Consider the following 24,197-nt stretch of genomic DNA (forward strand, 5'->3'; position numbering starts at 1 on the left):
CTTAAACCAGCACAGTACTGCACATGATGGCACAGGAGTGTCTGTGGTTTGAAGGATCTTTAAATGTGATATTATTTAATTGTTTTTTTTTAAATTAGGATGTTCACTTTATTACTTGGAGAACCAGCACTGCAGAGGAGTGTCCCTTCAGGACTCTTTTTTAATGTTACCACCTGGTCTCCCTGCCATGTGTCTGGTAAATAATCATGGTATGTGTGTGTCTGTGTGTGAGTGCACGTATATGTGTGTGTTTATGAACATCCTGATTTTATACTTCAGAAAACATTAGTAAATCACTGAGAATATCAGACAATCAGTAATGTTGTTAATTACACTTCCATAGATCTAGAGCCTTAACCCTCTGTACTAACTGCTAGACCTTCATTAAATTCTTTATGTTCTGATAAATTACGGAAGATTACAATAAGTAATGCTAGTGTTTTAGAGCTTTATAATTCTTAACTGTTTAGATAATGCATGTCCATGCACCCGTTCTGTTAACTTTTTAAGCACTTTAGTGTTGCCTAACACTTAAGGCTCTGAGCTATTAATAAACTGCTTCCTGTAGCCAAATTACACAGTGTGAATCCTTCCACCTATATTTGCCTACTTTATTACTTTGAGCAAGATACTTAAGCAGACAGAGCTCACAGGTTGCCTTCTGAAAAAGAATACTTTGTCCAGTGGGTCTACATGGTTAACAAATAGATAAAATAATAATTAAAATGTGTCCCTTTTTGTAGTCTTTGCCTCCTTACGTTTACTTTTGGATTAGTCCAGAATTCTTGATCAAAGAAGCTGAGAAATAGTTTGGTTTGTTCCTTGTAAAATATGTGTCTTTATATATTTTTTTTGTGGAATTTTTTTTTGTGGAATCAAGTTACTAAATAATGACAGTCATGAATTTTAGAATTTGTCGTCATTGCCATCATCAACTCTGTTTTCTGTTTTTATATGCAGTTGTTACATAAACATTAATTAATATGACCATTTCAGACTTTGTATCCTTCAGAAAATGCCTGTTGGTGTAAAGTTTATTTCAGTTACTTTCTAACCATACAACAGAAATATTTAAATCTGTTCCTGATTTTGGGTCTTTGCGTCTGATTCTTGATCAAGGAAGTTCAGAGGGCAAATGGGAGTTGCAATAGTTGCACTACACTGGGTTATGAAACATTTGTGGGCCACTATTTATGAATTTCTTAAACTGCTTGTATCTCAAGCAGATGTCCAGTGTGCAGTCATGCAAGTGGATGTAATTGACGACTGATTTTGTGTGTGTTTCTGTGAACATGCATGTATACAGAGGGCACAGTTAATAATTGTGTCTGACACAAAGACAATGGAACACAGATGTAATAGCTTTTATTGGACGAACATAGGTTTTGCAGTTACTCGAGCTTCGGGGTTAGTAGGAGTCTTTTGTCAAGCATTAAGTTACTGATGTTATATACAGTGCTTAAATATCCATTTGTGCCTGAAAGGGAAGCACGTAATTTCTTTTAGCAGAGAGAAGAACAGCTCAGGAGACTGCTCTGACACTTAATGAGAAAAGAAATCACAGTAAAAGAGATGTGTGGAGAAGCTAGTTAAATCTGGGGAAGGAAAATAAGTTATAATTTATAACTTATTACTCTCTTTAAACAAGACATAGTTTTGAAATTAGATGTTACAATTAACAGAAAATGTGAATTTGTAATAATGCTAATTTCACACTGAAGTGTAGTGACGAAGTTAAGTATTAACAAGAGGATAAGATATTCAGGTTGGACTATAAGGGTGTTGCGTACAAGTAGTACACTACACAAGCTGTAGTTTAGCTAACTGAAACAAAGAATAAAGAAAGACAGAAGAAAAAATGTGCTAACGTCACAGTCTAAGGTTCTGCCTATGTAAATTAGCAGTACTGAAAAAGCGCTATGTCAGTCTAATCATGCACTACCAGAAACATTTGTTGCACTTGAATGAACCTTACTTCTGTCCACTGTTAGTTGCTTAGCGGGAAAAGTTGTTTTTATACTGTTGTGTTCTAGAAAAGCAATATCCAGGCTGAAACTACAGTCTGTCATACTGAACAACTGAGTTAGTACAATCTCCATTGTTCTTCTTCTTTCTAAAGGTGTATAGAAATGTCCTTGAAAACCTGTCACAGACATTCTGAGATATAATGATCAGATGGGAAAAATATGCTGCCACTGGCTTGTCAATAATTTTATGTGTGACCACATGCCTATGTGCATCATGCTAGCTTTGTGTGGCTAATTTGCGTATGTTATACAACTTAGCTCTGGACATTTCCTGCATTTAATTAGATAAACCACAATGTTAGACGTGCATGAAAAGGAATGTTATCTAATTTTTTTCTCTCTCTTGTTCTGTTTCTTTTCCATCCTCGACATCCTGTAGTCACCATGCTCCCTCAGCTCCTTGCTGCTTGTTATTTGCCATTCTACATCATGTAGTGTAACAATGCATCCTCATTTCTGTGCGCATTCCATTGTATCACTCTCTCTGCTGCACTATTTGTAATTATTGATTGTGTGTTTTTTTTTTTTTTGTTCATCTGCCATTAGAAAGAAATGGTTTGTGCTTTTCAGCGTCGCACAAAAATGCATTGATATTTTTTTTTGTCTTGCTCCACCTTGTGGAACCACATAATTATGTTTCTATGCAAAATGTTAACATTTGCAAAATTGAAGAAAGTAACCTAAAGCCAATAATTTAGTACTAGACTAGGAAGGATTATAGCTATACACAGTGACAAGCATTATTGTTTCAGGCATTTAATTCCTCAGTATAATGTGTTTTAATATAAACCATGCTCTCTCAGATTTCTAGAATAATATCAGAATTTAAAATAGGTATAACTTATCTGAGGTCTCAGCACAGAATGATAATTTTGGATTTGCACTGATAACTGTGAGAAGAGGTTAAAACCATGGATTGCACTGAAACTTCAACTCATATCAGCCCTTTGTGATAAAAAATAATTATAACTTCTTGAAACTAAATATGAGTCTAATAACTATGGAGACAAGGCAGTAAAACATGTTGAAACTTTACTTTGTTGTTGTAAGGTGAAAAAATCCTGCACAAACTATGCATGCAATAGAGGTTAAACAGTGCCTTTAAAATACAACTCACTGGTTTATACTAGGCTATCTGCCCGAGGGCATTTACAAGCCTAGCCCATTGTTTTGTGGCTTACGCCGCCCCTTTAGTACGGGGAACTAAACCCATTATTTTGCTGTGCCTCTGTCGAGCAATGACACTGAGGTAATCCCTGGGGTATATCTGCGATCTCCCATCCATTGGTCAAGATTTTTCTTGAACAAGGCCAGTGAGGTGCTCTGCCTCACATGTACCGGGATTTTGTTCCACAGCATAGGGAGTCTTTGGGTGATGAATCTATCCCTCCAGCACGTCCTATTAATAGTCGTGTCAAGGTTTAAGTCTCCCGCCCTTGTGGCTCTGATGGATCTGGATTTTTTGAGGTGAAGCATATTCATCAAATCTGGGTTTGACATGGCCTTGTATGTTAGGCAAAGGTCACCACTGAGCAAGCGGTAAGCGACTGAGTAGAGCTGAAGTTCTTTCAGTCGGGCAGCATAGGACAGATTTTTGAGACCCTTTATCCTTTTGGTGAGGAACTTTTGTGGCCTCTCCAGCTGCTGCAAGTGTCGGGTCAGATACATTCCGAATGGGGCATTGTACTCAATCATTGGTCTGATGAGTGATGAGTAAAGGGAGACTATGACCTCCCTTGATCTAGATGAGAAACCCTTCATGATAAGGTGGGCAATGTAGAAGGTCTTCCTAACTACTTTAGCTACATGGGTGTCGAATGACAGACTACTATCAACCTGGGTCCCCAGGTCCCTGATAACTTCTTCTGCGCTCAGTGGATTGCCACCTATTTGGTAGCTAGGGGTAACCTTGTTTTTCCCGAAGGGTATGACTATGCATTTTTTGGCATTTAGCTTTAGGCCGTGGCTCTGGCACCAGTTATCCATTTCTGTGAGACCCTTCTGAAGGATATCTGTGTCAGATTTGTTTTCTACTATGGCGCCCAGTTTGCAGTCATCTGCAAACTTGGTCAGCCATAACCCTCCTGTGTTTGCTTGTACTTCGGAGAAGTAGATGCCAAACAAGAGTGGGCCCAGGACTGAGCCCTGTGGGACACCACTTGTGACAGGCTTTGAGTCTGACATGGCGCCAGCAACTCTGACCCTGTGGGTTCTGTCACTCAGCCAGTTTGCAACCCATCTTGTGATATATGGGTTGACATTTAAGCTGATGAGTTTTTCAATGATACCTGAGTGGGGTATTGTATCGAAGGCCTTAGCCAGATCGAGGTAGGCTGTATGGACTGCCTTTCCTCATCAATGGCTTTGGTGACTGTTTCAAAAGTCAACCAAATTTAAAAGGCATGATCTGCCTTTGACAAAGCCAAACTGGGTTGGATCCAAAGTCTGCAAATTCCCTATGTCTTTATTTATGAGGTCCATTATGATCCTCTCCATGGCTTTGCAGATAAGGCTTGTCAAACTAATGGGCCGGTAATTTCCAGGGTCGGTGGAGGCACCGCCTTTGTGAAGTGGTACCACAGTTGCAGTGCGCCACTCCTGGAGTGCGTATCCAGAGGTAAGACTTTGATTAAACAGCTGTCCTAGCTGTGGGTTTAATTCCTCATTGAGTTCATGGAGCACACAGCCGGGGACACCATCAGGTCCCATGGATGCTGTGTTTTTTGCTTTGGAGAGAGCAGTTTTCACTTGTACGCTGGAGATGTTTGGGGGGCTGCAATCGTTTGGTATAGATATTCCTCCTTTTGGGGGGGAGGGGGGGGAGAAGTTTGCACTGAACCTGTCAGCCAGTATGTTGGCAATGTCTGTAGGATCAGTAATCTTCACATCATTTTGAACTAGCTCTGAGCATATCTGGGAGTTTCCTCCCAGGTTTCTAACATAGCTAAAGAAAGCCTTATGATTGTCTTTTGAGTCTTTAGCTATTTTTCTCTCGAAATTTGCTTTGGAAGATTTTATGAGAGCTCTTAGTTTTTTACTTATAGTGATCAAGGGTGTCTTACCTTTTAAGGATTTTGCTCTATCTTGTAGTAGCTTCCTCCTTTTGTTGTAGAGTTTGTTTATGGTTGGGGTCCACCAGACTGGACGCTTGCCTTTGGTACAAAGAGTCTTTGTTTTGTTTGGGATTGCCTTATCCATGCAGACCTGTAGGTGCTGGTAGAAGGCATTTGTAAGTGATTCAGCGGCTTGAGTACTCTTTTTCGCCAGCTCGGGGGCCTTAAAGGAGACCACACTAGTCTTTAGAAGTGTGAAGTTGGCTTTTGAGAAGTTCTTTACTATGGTCTTTTTGATTTCCGGTGGGGGTGGGATGAGGACCTCCAGCGAGATTAGTTTGTGGTCTGATCTCACCAGTGAGGGGTACACCTCCGGTGTTGAACATTGTGCTCCCATGTTCGTGATGATGAGATCAAGTATGTTGTCTCCTCTTGTGGGGATGGTGACTAGTTGTTCCATGGCATTTGAATTTATGAATTCCAGGAACTTTTGGGCTAGGGTGTTTGGGCTTGAGTAGTGTTCCCAGTCTATATTAGGGTAATTGAAGTCACCTAGTATGATGGTGTTTGGTGATACATTTATCCCCTCTAGTGTTTTCAGGAAGGCCATGTGAGGTTCCTGAGTTTGTGAGGGTGGCCTGTAACATGCTACAATTTGCAGAGCAGTCTTGCCTATGGTTAATTGCACCTGGATGGTCTCCGATGCATCGTGCGTTGACACCAGTCTTGAGGTGTGGGTGTCCTTGATGAGTATGGATACCCCTCCTCCTTTCTTGGTATTATCCGGATTTTGGGGCCGGAACGCATGATATGAGGTAAAACCTGATAGCGCTGGGGTGCTCTCGGGAGCCTTGAACCAGGTTTCTGTCACAGCACAGACATCGATGTTCTCCATACTGAGAAGGGCCTCGAGTGCGTGCATTTTGAGATTTAGACTTCTGGCATTGAGCAGCATTACCCTTAGTTTTTTTCCTTTTTTATGTTCTAGGGTGGTAGGTTTAGAATTTGAGCCTTGCCTAAAAAGGCACTATGGGGTGGCAAGAGCCTTTGCCAATATCCGAATCCCAGGGTGACAGGTGCAAGCCGTCCCTTGAAGCAGCGTGGCTTGTCCAGCATGTCATCCCAGGCAGACAGACACTGGATCCCCTTTGAATGACACCAGTGTTTAAGCCAATTGTTAAAGTTGATCATCTTATCTCTGTATTGTGACATCATTCTTGGTGAAGGTAGGATACTGCTCAAGGTCAGGGTCATACCTGCCTGGGCTACATAATCAGAGAGCTCCTCAATGTCTCTTTTCATGTAGTCCAAGGAGGTACTTCTCAGGTCGTTTACACCAGCGTGGACAATGACTGAGTCATATTTGTACCTGCTGTTGAGAGACCTGAGTGCTTGCGTTATGTGGCGGATTCTAGCGCCCGACAGGCAGCTTACTGTGACCTTCTCCTTATTCAGTCTGGTGAGCGGGACGTCAGTGTGTCTGACTATGGAGTCACCAATGACAAGTGTGTCTGGCATTGTGTTTGGCCTTAAGGGCTGTGACTGTTTGACACTCTGACTGTGAGGTCTATGTGTTGCAGGTGTTGTGTTCTGAGGTGGTGGTTGTTTGGGTGTCTGCTTTGGTGGCCTCTGTTGTTTTGGTAAATTTTTGATCAGAGCCTCCGAGTATGTCTTTGTGTGTTTATGTGTATGATTTGAGGTTGTAATGGTACTATGTGAGACTGGGTCTATAGTGTGTGTGGTAACCTTCTCCTCCTGACTGGTCTTGCCAGTCCTATGTTGAGAGAGCTCAGCTTCCAGTTTGGCCGTATAGTTGCATCTCTCACATGTATTTGTGTTTTGTGGGAGGAGGAGAGGGTTGTCTGTGTACATGAGGCAATTGTAACATTGCCTCAATATTCCCAGGTTCACCAGCTGAGCAGGAGAGGACACAAGCAACTGATCCCTCGACATGCTAGAAGGAATAGACAAAAAAAAGCTTTAAAAAGATTCCGGGGGGACGTGGGTGACCGAAAAATGGGGGGTTGCCTTTTTGGGGTACTATCTATGACAAGAGTGCCGTATCAGGGTAATAAGTACTGTAGGAGCAAGTGCTACGTTTAACAGATAGAGAATATTCTACTTGGAGTCAAGTAGAGATGATCTTTTTAATTATAGGATACGCTGATTAGATCAGTAGTATAGTTCGAGGAAGGTAGTTTTAAGGGAAAATTTGAAGAGTGGACTTTAGGTAGCCCGAATAGTTTAAACCTGCTTGCCCGGCGCTGCCCTAGTGTGCAACAGTGGCAACTCCGCGCTAAATCGGCAGCTAGCGTTTACGCGTTTTATACCAGGGGGCTGGAAAAAGCTAGAAACTGGCCCAAAACGACCAATAAACTACTAGTTACTGGCTGAAACCTCACAAAACTGGACAAAAGGCAGCTCAATGCTTCCCCCTCTCACTGGTAAGCAAGGTAACTTCCTCTCCCCCAAATAAGGCAAGGAACAGTACACAGGAACTACAACCAAAGCCCAGGAATCAGCAACTCTGAAACTGGACTAAACTAGTAAAGCAGGAAAAACAAGAGATATTTTTTCTTTTTTTTTTTTTTTTTTTCACAAAACAGGCAGAAAACAGGTACAGCAAACACTTATAAATGCTATGAATCAGCTACTACAGCTTACACAGAAGAATTTGCTACAAATACAGACAAACTGGATTTTGCAACAGAGAGACAGCTACACATTCTTTGCAAAATCTTATTCATTTAGTTCAGCCAAGAGCAAATCTATGATACAAGAGTAAATACACCTAGATAAATCAGAAATGCACTTCTATAACATACTTTCAAATCCCTACTAAAAGATCTATTCAAAACTTGGATATGTACCTTTACAGAACCAGACTAATTTCACCTGTTCCTGACTTTCAACATCCCTAGATCACAGGTGTACCGTGTAGTTTCACTTAGTGCATAGTACTGTGAACCAGGTGTTTAGGCCACCTTTATAGTTATGATTTCTAGTTTATGACCCTGTCTATGGAAACTTCTTTTTGAATTTATGTTCCAACAATTCTATATTTGTTGTATAATATCTAGTTTAATTGTTTCTCAATATTCTAACCACTGTATGCTGCATCAATTGTAAAACTCTGATTTTTACTCCTTTTATATATTCTATGCTGTTTGTACAAAATAGCTATCTACGTTTATATACATTTTTTTAATTATTTTTATTATTTTTTATAACTTTTTAGTATGTATGGCTCTCTAAAGACACCAGGCAAAAAATACTACTCAGAAATAAAGCCTGGGCTAGGTGGAGAACTACCAAAAACATATCAGATCAACAAACATTTAGACAAATGAGAAATGTGACAAAAAAAGCAATACTTACAGACAAAAAAAACTTTTACTGTAAAATGCAGCAAACACACCTAAACAATCCCCAAAGATTCTGGGCAAGTATCAATAGACTGTTACACCCAGGTCACTGCAGTACACCAACCCCAACTGGTGCTAATAATGAGACTCCCAACCAAATTGCTAATGCCTTTAATACCTTCTTTACTGAAGCCATCCAATCTCTAGCCAGCCAGCTAACCCCTGACAGCTCCAGCCTTCCTAACCCCGTTTCCAGCTCTCTTCCTACTTTCCTATTATAACCCATCTCTACTAATTTCATCTACAAACTCATTCTAAAACTTAAGCCTTGTACTCCTTCTGCTGACCAGATTGCAACTCAATATCTGCAAAAAGCAGCTAAAGTAGTAGCTTATCCTATAGCCATCTTAATAAACAGAACCATTAATAAGGGAACTAGCTCAATCATCTGGAAAATCTCACACATTATCCCCCTACATAAAGGAGGCAACTCCAATGAATGTTCTAACTATAGACCTATAGCCCTACTATCCCCCTTAGCAAAAATAATGGAAAAATGCATTAATCTTCAGCTTCTAGACCACTTACTTCAACACAACTTACTAGCACAAAGCCAACATGGCTTTAGACCATACCATAGTACCACTACAGCCCTCTTATCCTTTACTGACACCATTAACAGAAATCGCAATAACAATGCTCTCTTCTCAGCTCTATTTATTGATCTTTCAAAATCTTTCGATATGGTAAACCACACATTGCTTATAAATATTCTCAAATCACTTTCTCTTGACACTCTAGCTGTACAATGGTTCAGCTCTTACCTGAGCAACAGGCAGCAAGCTGTTATGTTGGAAAATAATCTATCATCCCACCTGCCAGTTACACTAGGTGTCCCCCAGGGCTCCATTCTAGGTCCTCTATTATTCTCTATTTTTATTAATGATCTCTGCAAAGCTACTCCTCATGCAACCTGTATACAATATGCAGATGATTCAACAATAATCTGCACATCTAACTCTTCATCTGAACTACAATCCCTAACTCAGAAAATGTTTAACATAGTGGAGTCATGGTTCTTAAAACGCTGCCTCCTCCTGAATCCTAAAAAAACTAAGATCCTGCTCTTTACCCCTACCCATAAGTCTACACCTATAGATTTTTCTGTTACTTCTAATAATGGTACCCTCATATCCCCTGATGCTACCACCAAGCTCTTACAAATTAATATAGACAACAACCTTAACTTTGACTACCATATTAATAACACTATAAAAACAGTTAACAGAAAAATGGGCTCCCTATATAGAGTCAAATCCTTCCTCACTCCTATAGCAAGATCTACTATTGCCCACTCACATCTAATCTCAACACTCCTTTATGCCTCACCAATCTATACTAATCTGTCAAAAAATAATCTTCTCAAACTAGCTACCTCCTATAACAACATTGCCAGATTTGCCACTGGTAATCCCTTCAGAACCCATCACTGTGAGAATCTAAAACAACTTGAATGGCTTGAAGTACAACATTAGCTTCAGTTTAGCCAACTTACCATTGCACATAAGATCCTCAACCACCCTAACAATATTCCAATACTCTCAAACCTCTTAACTCCCTATAAAAATCTTACTAACTTACGATCATCAAATAAACTGTTAGTTAGCATCAATAAGTCGAACAACATGGCAGGTGATTCTCTGTTTTCAAAACACTACTGGGAAAAACTGGAACCTTCTACCTACTGAACTGACTTTTCTTCCTTCCCTAACCCTCTTCAAACAAAAAACTGAAAATACTCCTCAGAACAAACTGGTTATGCCCTTGCAGCAACCCTGACTAACCTATCACCTCTGCTATTCCCTCTACTCTCCCTAGTTGAGTTTATGTTCTTTATTGCATATGTAAGCAGAACTGTTAACTGGAAACTGTTTCGATAGACTTTATGTGAATATTGTGTTCTATATTTTGTAAATAGTTTTTAACCATTGCGTTATAAAATGTATTTTAGTATTCTTCAATGTTAACTTTATTGTAACCTTAAACATTATTTCTCTGCATTTGTCTTGGAGCTTTTCTCCCCGGGCCTCTACTGAAAATGGACATATATCCAGTTAGACTAGCCCGGTCAACAAATGTAAAATAAAAATAAAATAAATAAATAAATGCATTTGGAGCTTTTCTCCCCAGGCCTCCACTGAAAACGGTCACATTGTGTCCAGTCAGACTAACCCGGTAAACAAATGGAAAAAAAAATAAAAATGAATAAAATAACTGTTTAACTAAGTGCAAGGAAGAATTGGATTCCATAGTTGAAACGTTTGCATGTAGGGGTTATAATGTGATTACTTTTAGAGATAAGGCTAATGTTATTCTGTTAAACAGAAGGACAAAATATCCCCCTATTTTAGAAGTAGGTGTTCCTTAAAAAGGTGATGATGTTTTTTATGTTAAAAAAAGCATTTATTTTCAATATAACATTGGAAATATAGGGTTATTAGAGAAAAAAATATTGGGAGAAATTGAAGTATTTAGAAAGTAATGAGGAATTGATCACTATTATTGGTGAAAAAATCTTGTTTCACCTTTATAAAGAACACTTTGTTACGGTCTATATAAGACAGTGTTAGTTTTAAAATTGATAGGCTAATAACTAATAAATACGGGATATATCGGTGTGGCAAGTGTAATATGTGTCATTTTATCTTTGAGAGTCCATGTTTAACCTTGCATAATTTTATGACAATAATTGGCAGTAGATATTATTACACTTGTAAGTCTAAGGGAATAGTGTATATAGCAGTTTGTTTCTTCTGCTGTGCTTTTCACATGGCTATGACTATGAGAGTTCTATTGAACTGTATTTCTCAACATATTTATGTTATTAAGACTAGGAATGAAAAAAAATCTTTATATAACTATTCTCTTAGCTGTGAAAGTTTTATTTATTTATTTTTTTAATTTTTGTGGTGGACCATAAAGAAAGAGATATAGGGTAATGATTTTAATAGGTTAGAAAGGAGAAAAGTGAGGTAGCAATTACTTTTAGAATCTGATAAATATTCCGGGTTGTGTTTAATACTAAATAAGTTTTTAAAAAATAAAGTAATATTATTATAATTAGGTAAACTTTAAATGTATTTTGTTATTGTTTACGGGTGTGTGTGTATGTATGTGCGTGTGTGTGTGTGTGTGTGTGTGTATATATATATATATATATATATATATATATATATATATATATATATATATACACACACACACATACATACACATACACACGCACACACACACACACACACACACACACACACACACACACACACACACACACACACACACACACAAACATATATAAGGATCTACTTTTAAACTGTAAAACCCACAAAACCGAACATTATTTTTCTGAGATGAAAATAACAAATACTGAAAATCCTGAAGGGCCGATTTCTTCCAGGGCAAGTAACATTTGCCCAACATGGGGAAAATGCCCTTTTCTCTACTGTAGTGCGATCCCAGGGTTGGTATATATAGTAATGAGGTCATGAGATATTAATTTTGATAAGAAAATGAAGTGATTAGGAAATGTGACTTAATTTTTTTTTTAAACGTGTATGCTGTTTGATGTTTGTTGTTATGCAGAAGAATATGGTGATTTTGTAGATGAAAACACTCAGTTGTCAATAATTGTCATCAACCTTTTTGTTTGCATGCTTATTCAAGAGCTTTTGTTTTTTTTTTTGTTTCTTTGTTTTAATTCATCAGAATAACCATTAGGAGTTGCTCTTGCACCAGTGGAATGCTGTATGGACAAGGCTGAGCATTTAGCAGGTCACAGTTTATTATGTTATAATGTTTTCTGTAATAGAACATGTTATAAAGTAATAGTTAATAGTGCTGGAATGTTAGATGGACAGGGCTGAGCACTCAAGAGACAGTGCTGCATCAGCAGGTCACAGTATTTTCTGTTATAGAACATGTTATAAAATGTTATAAAACAGTTAATAGTGCTATTATTAGAGAGACTCTGACCCAACTTTTCAAACATTGGTAGGGCTTATAACATCAGGAACTTATAAACACTAATATTCTATGACATTTCCCAAGCTTTACCTCAGTTGTGAAAGCAAAGCCTTTATTTTTCTCTGTCTGTCTCTCTGTAAACTGCAATAAAGCACTGATCCAGATGGATCTTTTTCAGTCTCAGCACAGGAGCACTGCTCACCGAAGATAAAGAACTCTCTCTAGAACATATAAGTGCCTCTTCCACCTTCTAAAAATATTAGTGCAAGAAGATTCAGCTTTGCTTTTATAATAAGGCTAAATATAAGTGCATGACAATGATAACCCAGGAATATTCTGTGCCTAATAGGAGAGCAATTTTATCAAAACAACCACTGACTGCTGCTGTTAAGTTACCTTCTCTCTGAATCTAGCTTTTAGGACGATGCTGTGCATTGCTTTATGTTTATCATTTCAGCATTGTTTATTGCACTGCTGCATTATGTCAAAGTGCACCTGGTATATTACATATACAAAATATGCTGTCACAGATTTGTAGTTATGTGCTGAATTTTTTCCCCTTAATGTGTACCTTTCTACTTTTTCGGACTGTGGCTACAAAATGAACATGCCTTTTCTAGCCTGCCCATCCATTTTTCAACACAAATATATACAAAAAATATGAACATTAATGCACTCAACACTGTAGATCCAAAGCATGCATATTCCTCATGACAAGCATTCTGAATTCTCATACTTTGGATAAGTGTCAGTCATCCTCAGCCCATATTTCTGCTAAGAAGGAGATTTCGCAGTACTGATTATCATACATTTTCTTTTGAAATGTGGCTGTTTAACCAAATCAGGTATGGTATCCGATAGCTGTAGTTGTCAAGAAAGAGGGTATTAAAATTACCCTTGGCTCCATCAACGTTTGCATAACGGCATCTTATAGACTTACTGAAAATCTTTCACACAGATCTATATTCATGATGGATCAGCAATAACCACCATTCAGTTTCTTCTTTTGCTAATGGATACTGGCTTAAAAAACTTGTAAAACATAGGAACTGTATTTAGTCCAAGAACAGGTAAGTGGAGAATTATTGACAGTATACTTATGCAAATGGACCAAGAAGAAGTGTCGGGAAGTATTGTCTGTTGTACAAATCAGCTTAAACATAGAATCGCCACAACAGTCAGGAAATCCTTCTATGTGGCACACTTCATCACGAAGGGCTTTTCATCCAGAAAGAAGGAGGTCATTGTCCCACTGTACTCATCCCTCATTAGACCCATTATAGAATACAACGCCCCATTTGGTATGTACCTCTCAAGACATCTGCAAGAACTGGAAAGGCCTCAGAAATACCTCACTAAAAGAATCACAGGCCTAAAGCAGATGCCCTACACTGACCGCCTTAAAAAACTCCAGCTATACTCTGTCGCATATCGTCTACTCAGAGGCGATCTCTGCTTAACATACAAGGCCATATCAAACCCTGAGCTGTTGGACATGCTACACTTAAAGAAATCTCAATCCCTCAGAGCTACACGCTCTAGGGATCTAAACCTTGTCATCACAATAAACAAAACATGCTGGAGGGATAGGTTCCTGACCCAGAGACTCCCCAGACTCTGGAATAGATTGCCCATACATGTCAAGCAGAGTGACTCTTTGGACCTCTTCAAGAGGAACCTTGACAACTGGATGGGAGAAAGAAAATTCACCCCAGGGATCACGTCAGTCGCCCTGCTAGACAGGGGTCCAGGAAAGTAAATAATGTGGGAAAAAATAGCCAGGGAATTGTTATGGCTAGGCTTGTATAGGCCCTAGGGCTGATAGCCTAGTACCAACCTATGAACATATGAACCTATGGAGCAGACAGTTCAGCACTGAGGTACACTAAGCAGCAGAAGATCAAAGCTATGACTCTGGTAGACACTAATCTGAAGAAACATGATGTGTCAGGAGGTCTGGGTGAAGGGCTAAGTGATGTGGGCTGATGCTATATGATGCCACCATCTGACTCAGAGAACTGGGGGAGTAACGTGGGATAAGCTGAAAGCAAAGAGGAAAAAAAAACACAGGCTGATATGACAGTTTGTGCATTTTCATAAGGGAGAGGGAACTGGGAGAATAGCTAAACAGAGGATAGGAGGGTAGAGGGATGATGAGAATGTGGAGGAGTAATGGACAACAAGGGGAGTACAAGGGCTGAGGATTTGATATAGCCAGAAGAAGTTATAGTACATGGAAATGACCCGGTGAGGGATAGAGGACTGGCATAAAAGTACAAATGCTGGTCATAGTGGTAGCAGTAAAAAAAAATATTAGTGGGGGAATAATTTGGTTGCAAGAGGAGGAGAAAGGAAGAACAGATGTAAGCTGGAGAGAAAATGATTGCAAGACTTGGGAAGGAAGAGGTAGCACAAACGTGTAGCAGTGGTAGGAATGGAAGGATTTACGGAAGGGACAAGGAAGGCAAAGGGAACATGGATATCAATGAAGAAAAAAGTGAGCCAGGAACTACAGCCAGCAATAACAGCACAGCTAGTTTAACAAGTACAGCAGTGAGAATGGGAACAAAATCAAGAAAGGGGCAAGGTATGGAAAATGGAGACAGGAAGCATTACTAGAAGGAAAAACATGGGCGAGGGAGTGAGGTGTCAATTTTTGAAGAATTAGTAAGAAGATTCATATCGCTAAGAAGATTAGACTGACTGTTTGAGAAGGGTGGACAAGTTTGATGACTTTCATGATGTTATTTGGCTTGATGTTGGACAGGGTGGTGAATGAGGTGACCAGAGTGATAGTGATGGAAAAGTAATCTACATATGGTGGTTAATGGGGGGGACCAGTGAAATGTTGGGGCCAAAATTAATAGTCCCTAGAAGGACCAGACAGTATGTGATAAAGTTTAGGGACCTAGAGTATACAGTCACATTTTCTGACGTTCAGCAAATGCTATAGGAAAACACAGTGAGACATATGACACTACTGAGGACAGGGAAAAAGCACACGAGTCATGTAATAATGGGAAACTGGGAAGATGAATAGCATGACAAATAGTTCTCTGGTAAGGACAATCACAATCCCATCCAAAAAATGTATGGCTGGATTTAAACTAGGTTGAGGCAGAGACATTGTAATAATGTTATGAAGTGAACCTTAAATTGCAATATTGAGGGAGGTGGTATTTTACAGAAAGATGGAACCTAGAAAGCTAGAAGTGGATATAAAGGGGATGGCAGTCAAGATAGGTTAGCATAAGGTGGGAAGGCACACCGGGAGGTCAGAAAAGCAATGGAAAGTTGTGTTATCAAATGCCAGCAGCCTAGGGAATAAGATGAAATTATAACAAAAGGTTGTAGTAGGCAGTAGCAGATTTATGCAAATGACAAAGAGGGATAGAATATGCCAGATTAGCATACAAGGTGTAGAGAAATGCAGGCACAAGGTGAATAGTAAGGAGGGTGCTAATATTCATAAGGAAGATATAAAACATGAGTCCAGTTAGACCATTGATGGATGCCATGGGATAAAAATTGACAAAGAAGACAAGCAAACATAAACAAGTGCATTGACAGCAAGGAAGAGAAAATGAGGGGGAAATTTCTAGAGTTCTTAACGTACCTCAGGCAGATTAAAACATGCCGGGTCAAGAATGAGCTGCAGAATGGAGCAGAATGAATCCCTTGACAGAGAAGGATTCACCTAGCTACATTAACCTACTAGGAATGACAGTAATCCAGAAGTTTTTTCTGTTGAGGACAGATGAGACATGGACAATAAAAGGTAAAGTATCATTGGCAGAGTGACAGTACATTGGCACTGTTCATCAAGTTTTGGATTACTGATGATGTGTTACAGGGGATTAGCAAGAAAGAATGGGAAATTAGAGGACTGAAGATGTGTGAGGAGAAGACCTGGATGAGTTGGGAAGTGGACTAAAATAAGGGAATAGATGAGCAACAGAGAAGGTAAAAAATAAATAAGTGGAAAAGGAGAAGTCACTGTATCAGTATGGAAGTATGTACAATAATATGTACAAAAAGGCCTATGAGATGTGGAGACAGGGGAAAGGTAAGGAGGAGGAATGGCATCTTTTCTCTACAGCAACTAATGCCCACTTCATTGAGGTCTAGTTGTCTCAACATCGTCTTTTTCATACTTCAGAAAGCTACACTGTTAGGTACAGTGGGATCAATATTTGTGCAAGACCTCTGAGCACTTTACAGAAATTTTTTCCTTTACCAGCTATTGTGCAGCTGTGAAGTTAGTATATATAGGACCTGAGATTGTGTACCAGGGCTTGACCCCTTCATACAGAAACACTTCTTTTGTAGATGGCTGTGGGAAAATGTGTTTGCAATCACTTTTGATCAAGCAATGCATTATGCATCTGTCTTTAGTGGGGAAGTGAGCAGCCATATCTAGAATGTAAAAATGAAGCCATAAGTGTAACAAAGCAATCTAAGCCAGCAGCATTAAAAGGCTTGATGACAGACTCCCAATCAGACATATGAGATCCAATATTGAAAGTACAGAGACACTGGCAAACTCTGATTCAGAAAAAAAAACTTGCTGTTATACATTTAAATAATTTTTAAATGGAGCTTTGCTCCCATCCATACTCTGATGTGGGTGCTGTATTGTCCATAACATCTTCTTACATATATTAACTCAAGCTCACTCTACATCAGAGTGGGGGAATCATCCAACAGAACCCCAACCTTGGACTTCATATTGGAAGAGGCACTAACCACAATGAGAGGAAACTCATTTTACTTGTGAAATAAGGAAATGTTGTTTTCCAGACAGTGTGGTGAATGTGTGGAATGGTATGCTAAAATGGATGGTGGAAAGCCAAACAGCTTCACTTAAGGGGCAGGGGATATCTGAAGTGAGAAAATGAGGCAACTATGGAGTGCAGCTGCAAGCTACTGTCTGAGAGAGAAGCTGTCTCTTACTGCTGCACATAATGTGATGTACAGAGTAGGGGGGGCTTAAAAATGAGCACAGATGCAATTCAAAGACCGTTTTTTAATTGAAACCTTGGGTTAGGTCTAATGAAAGTACTATCAGCGAGTGAGTAAGCAAGGTAAGAGTGCAGTGAAAGGTGCAAGGGGAGATCACTGCTGTTCATTTTAGAATGTTCAGTGGTATGGAACTGTTACTCTGAAAACGTACGTATTGGGAGCTGCCAAGGCAAATTTAAATGTATGTTGATATCTATATGGGCAGCTAGATATCTGTGATGCAGGAACTAAATGACACAAAAGGAATGTTGTATACACTAATAAACGAAAAGCAAAACGGCTATACAGGTAAAACCCAGTATATAAAAAGAGAAGTATATGAGAGAAAACACTATACCGGGTACCACACAATAACGTCTTTATTTAAACAAAGTAAAAAGGAGAGGTGAGCTTTGCAACCTTCGTTGCTTCATCAGACAAAGAATTAACTGTTCAACTGCTTGTTTTATATCACTCTCAGTCAAAAAATTTTTTCCAATTAGTGACATCATACAACTTTTGAAAATTTAAAGGCATTTATGACAGGAATATTGTAAAATACGCATATGAATATAAAATATATATACAAAAATGTAAAGTATGTTCATATTTATGCATATCTAATTTAAAACAGTTAAATAATCTCATTAAAAATGCATATATATAAAAAAGCATATAAATAAAAATGCATAGTATATTCATATTTATGCATATCCAATTTAAAACAATTAAATAATCTCATAAAAATGCATATATATAATATATATATATATATAAAAATGCATATATATAATATATATAAAAAAGAATGCATAATACAAAATATATAATAAAAGAAATATATGTATATATATATATATATATATATATATATATATATATATATATATATATTTTTTTTTTTTTTATTTTATGCAAAAAATTAATTGTGTTGAAGGCATCTAGCTTTAAGAAATGGAACCAGTGATGTACAACCATTTAAGCCTGGATATCTATCAGCATTGAGCTTGATAATCCATCTTTGTTCTCGGCTCTCTGTGAAATTTTCTATATCTCCTCCCCTCACATTTCTATGTATATGTTGTAAAACAAAGAACTTGAAAGAGTGTAAAGGGTCAGTGTTTAAAACATGTTGAGCAAGCGCACTAGTAGTTTTGTTATTTCTGATGTCTCTTATGTGTTCCAATATTCTATCCTTTAAGTTTCTATTTGTTTTTCCTATATAGAAGGCATGACATATTTGGCAGAAACAAAAATAAATAACATCTGTTTTTTGACTGAGAGTGATATAAAACAAGCAGTTGAACAGTTAACTCTTTGTCTGATGAAGCAACGAAGGTTGCGAAAGCGCTCACCTCTCCTTTTTACTTTGTTTAAATAAAGACGTTATTGTGTGGTACCCGGTATAGTGCTTTCTCTCATATGTTGTATACACTGTCTCAATGGCAGTATGACAAAAACACAACAACTTGGACAACTGTGTTTTTACCGCTAACAGCAGTGATTTTTAATTTGGTATATAGTTTGTGGAGAGTAGAAAAGGATAGTACTGCAGAGAAAGGTAGATGACCTTACTCCAATCCTGTCTTACCAATGCTGATTTCATCCTAAGGAAACAGAAGAAAGTTGTGATTGCTGTCTCTTATTAAAACCACGTGGTGTCATATTATCTTTTGCTTAATGCTATTTGTATAAACATTTGCAGCATTTCCCCTAAGTAATTGTTATAAATTTGCAGCATCCAGTGGGCTGTCCTGATTAATAGATGGATAGATGAATGAATAAATGAATATCTAAGTAAGTAAATAATAAATAAACAAATACCTTGCATATTTGTCAAGATTTTAAAACACAGTTTATTACAGAAATAGCTGATCATAGGAATACAGTTCTGAAATGATTTTCAGGCATTATTGCTTCCAGGCAGTTAATTGTGCCATATGAAACACAGTTCAGTAGACTGTGGTAAGGGAAAGTATGCTATTCATTCATTTCATTTCATTTCTGCTGCTAATGTTATGCTATTCGGGATCCCTGGGAACCAGAGCTTATTTTGCAAGCAGTGATTGTAAGGCAAGAATTAGGCCTAGATGCTATTCTATTACATCATGTACACACCAGTTAGACATATACCCCACACATCCATGGTGCTGTATAGTATTGCCATTTTACCTTTTGGCATGTCTTTGGAATGTAGGAAGAAATGGCTCTCAGGTACAAACGTATGAGGTAATAGGGAGAAAATGCAAACTGAATGCAGGGGGTACCTCAGCCAGGAACTTAACTGCAGAGCCAAGTACTGGTCGTAGCAAAAGTAATCTTGGTTCTGCTGTGGCAGCTAAAAGTGTGCTAGATGCAGGTAATTTATATCAGGTGAATAATTACAAATTGTTTTGCATTTTGCTTCAGTTAGGATTTTACCAACTGGAATTTATTGTTTCATCAACGAGAACTGAATTATTTTATTTTTCTTTTGCTATAATGTTATAGTAAAAAATAACCTTGTGTATGTATTGGATAAAATATACACACATAAATATATTTTTACATATATATTTTTATACTAGGTTATCTGAACCAATAAGGAAAAAAGTTACAGAAGAGGAGTTGTTGGAAACAAAAGACCCAGTTCTGGAATTAGGCAAGGTTCCTATGGAAGATACCAATTATTCAGATGTTTCAAACATTAATGGAGGTAACTGCATTGCCATTTTTTATCCATCTTTGCCAGTTCTTGTCTGAAGTGAATGGTTCAGTATGCGTCAATTATAAAAACACTTGGTTAAATTTCTCAACATAACTATCTACACATATAACTCTATAATTTATTTATTTACCATTTGATCACAAGGTAGGTGGGCTGGTCCATTGTCTGTTATCAGATGCAGTTCTGGTTCCTTTTAGGCTTTCCAAAAATGTTTTTAGTAGTGCTTACTCTTCAGGCATACCCCTCAGTGATTCAAACTGGGTTTCTTATTGAAAACATTGAAACTTGCAATGTTAAGACCCACAGTGCTGAAAAAAATATCAGAACACCCAGGAGAACAGCAAATACCAAGCATTGCTTTTCTCTTTTGAATGTCCCATTCCTTAAATGTACACATACCAGCTTCGAGATCACCATACCTCAGAGAACAAGGAGTATTCAATCTCAGACTTAATATATGTAAGTCCACATTTTCGCTCGTTCAGTGTCAACATTCTGCGACTTGCACTAATCAGCCTTTCCAAATGGCTATGTGTTAAGGCATGGTCTTGGATTTATACACACAGGCTACGTTGCTCTGCAGCCCTAACATTTGAGGAGGTCTCTGCATGAAGAGAAGCATAGGCAATTGGGCATGTATTAGGCATTGAAGAGGACTGTTGTACTGAGGTGATAACCTCATAAGAAAATAAATGCACAGTGATAACTGGATAATCAATGATATAATGCAGGAGCGAGCACTGCAATAGTGTACATGCCTAATGCATCATTGCGCAGGCAAGACAAGCTAATGCTACAAAGTCATTGCATGCTAACACTCACAAGGTAGTGTTGCAAAAATGCATAACACACTTGTCTGTCATGAAATGTACACCATGACAGTCATCCAATAGAGCCACATATTAATGGGAAGGACATGAGATAGATAGGAAGTATGAAAGGGCAAAACAGCAAGCAAAAATGAAAACACAAGGGAAGGGTAACCATTAGGTATGGAACATGGTGAGGGAGGAAGGATATATTTATTTTTGTGGGAGAAAGAGTCCCTTTAGTAAGCTGCAAAAAAACCTACTATGTGAAGAAGGTAGTGAGGGAAGGCTGTTACTAGGATAGAGTGAGAAGGATTGTAGCAAGGGCAGAAAGACAAAATAGTCCAAGTTCAGGTTCAAGTTTATTTAGTTGTCTAAAGTAAGCATATATTCTGTGACCAGTAATGGGCCTAAGATATTAGCCTGTGATACTCCATAATCAAGATGATACAGAGAAGAACAATTACATGTTCATCGTGTTTCACTGCTGCAGTCCTAACCAATGGGTTATCTGGCTCCCGGTAGTCCTCGATCGTCCAGAATACCAAAGGTAAGTAAAAATGACATCAGCTGTTGTCAGTTGTAAAGGACATCGGGGCATCTGATACAAAGGGATGCAGCTGATGTCACTTCCTCAGTCTTGCTGTAGTAAACGAAGGAAGCACTCCACGGCTGGCACAATACAAACAATTTATTGATTAAATGAACAGACTGGTTAGCGCTTTCACGTTTCCATAAAACGTTTCTTCAGACCTCAAAAAGTACATTCCCATCATGCATTTATATATAATATAAAATGCTCATTATTAGTCTTTGATCAATGTGATGTGTATGTTAGCGGATTTAAAGAATTCAAATTCGTGCAAGAAACATATTGAATCAATGTTGGTATGGCCTGGCCATAAGGAATGGTTTCAATGAAACTTTTTCATTCAAACCATGTCCCTTATGGGCTTGGAGTCTAATGATCCATTTATTTTCTTTTTCTTCAGTGTAGTTCTTGATGTTGCCTAATCTATCAGTTCTCATAATCAATTCCAATACCATGAATTTAAATCTATGTTTTGTCCCTTCCATAATGACGTGTTTTGCTAATGCATTGTTCTCATTCTCTTTGTTAATAGCGTAAATGTGTTCTCTAACCCTTTCTCTTAGGGTTCTGTTAGTTTTCCCTATATAGAAGGAGGAGCAACATTGGCATTGTGCTATATACACAAGGTCCCTTGTTCTACAGTCTGCATATTTATCAAAAACAATTTTCTTTCCATTGTCTGGATGTATAAATTCATTACCATTCAACATATAACTGCATTGATTGCAGTTTCTACAGGCAAAGGTCCCTTTTCTTGTTGATTGTAAAATATTATCACTGTTGTGATCATTGTGTTCATAACAGAGTATCCTTTTCAGGGATTTCATGTTTTTGTAAGTGATGTTGGGTCTATCACCCGCTATTTCCTTTATCCTATCATCTATCATGAGTAACTGCCAATTCTTAGTTATTATTTCTTTTATTTGGTTATTTTTGTTGGTATATGGTATAATTAATCGAGTTTGTGTGTTTGGTGTAGTTTAATTCAAATTTCCTTTATCTCTATTGCCATGTCTATGAAGATATGGTTTCCCTTTCCCTTTCCTAAATTGGTCACTTTCCATAATGACCTTTTCAACATTGGCCTTGTCATAGCCTCTCATTACAAAATTCTTCTTCAATATTTCTTGTTGTTCTTTATTTCTTGTTTCATCTGTCACCAACCTGGATACCCATAGTGATTGATTCTTAACTATGTTGGGGAAGATGTGTCTGGGGTGCATACTCTCTTGATGTAGTAGATTATTTCTCCAACATTCCTTTCTATAGAGATCTGTATCAATTCTCACTTCGGTCTTGGTGATTCGTACATCCAGAAAATCAATGTTCTCAATGGAGAAAGTATGTTCAAATTTCAGAAAATCCGTTGTTCCATTAATGTAGATGACAAACTCGTTTAACATATCCACTGTGTTGTCCCAAACGAGAAAAATATCATCCACAAAACGCTTATAAAATCTTATGTTTTCTGAGTATGGATTATTATTTCGTACATAGGTCTCCTCCCAGTATGCCATCACCAAGTTGGCATATGAGTTGGCTACTGGTGTCCCCATTGCTGTTCCCTTCTTCTGTAGATAATACTTCCCATTGTAAGTGAATACATTATTCTCTAGGATTATTTCTAGTATCATCATATATCTTATTACTAGGTTGCTTGGAATATCCTTTTGAATAAGTAATAATCTAATATAGTCAATCCCTATGTTATTTGGAATGCATGTAAAGAGGGACGTAACATCTAGTGTTACCAGAATATCCTTCTCAATGTTGGTATTGCTCTCAATATAATCTGCATATTCATATAAGAATTCCTCAGTATCCCTTAACACAGATTTAGTCTCATTCAACATGGGTTTTAACTGTTTCTCCAAATATATCAAGAGGGGCTCTGTTGCCCATCCCCTTCCGGAGACAATGGGTCTCATGGGCGGATCATATAGATTTTTATGAACTTTAGGTAACCCTCTATATGTAGGGATAAGTGGTTCTTTAACCAAAAAATACATATATAGGTCATTGTCAATTATACCACATAATAACATATCATATAACATCTCTTGTATACTTCTTATCACTTTGTTCAGAGATGTACCATTTAAGATTTCATAGGTATCAGTATCATCTAACAGTTCATTCATTTTTGTGACATACATATCTTTATCCATTATCACCACTGAGCCACCCTTATCTGCTTGTCTAATCCGCTGGTCTTCAGGCTTCGGATATCCCCAAGAAACGTAAGGATAAGGGCCGCAACAGGCTTCTGAAGGTCAAGTCCTCGGATGATGTTAAGTTGGTCATCAGTCATGCGCTAGCCAGTGAGGTGCCTTTGCAGCCCACAAATTTTCAACCACCTTTCAGAGGCCCCCAGGCCTCCGGCTTCCATTTTGCCTTCTGACCTACCACCTGTTGCCTCTTCAGCTGGATCTGGAGCCACTAAGCTGACTCCGGTGTCCGAGGCCTCCATTCTTTGTTCAGTCAGCAAGCTCATACCGATGACTTCGGCTGCAACTTCGGTAGTAGCCAGGCCTCCCGAGTCCTTCAGACTTGCAGGTAAATCTTTCCAGTCGTAAGCCTATGCAGAAACAGGCTCCAGTTTCCTCTCATTCCCCTCATT

General features: G+C 38.2%; 1 protein-coding gene across 2 annotated transcripts in view; it reads left to right on the top strand.

The window, feature by feature from the left end:
- The window catches only part of LOC122813661 (nuclear factor 7, brain-like), a 351,579-nt gene that overhangs the window by 267,023 nt on the left and 60,359 nt on the right, over positions 1–24,197 (top strand). For both annotated transcript variants that reach the window (XM_044086103.1, XM_044086102.1), the window contains exon 5: positions 20,037–20,164. In XM_044086103.1, coding sequence (XP_043942038.1) covers positions 20,037–20,164 — 128 coding nt within the window. The remainder of the gene's footprint in view (positions 1–20,036; positions 20,165–24,197) is intronic.

This window comes from Protopterus annectens, chromosome 10.part0 (assembly GCF_019279795.1).
Source record: "Protopterus annectens isolate FY-2018-M chromosome 10.part0, PAN1.0, whole genome shotgun sequence".
Classification (NCBI taxonomy): domain Eukaryota; kingdom Metazoa; phylum Chordata; order Ceratodontiformes; family Protopteridae; genus Protopterus; species Protopterus annectens.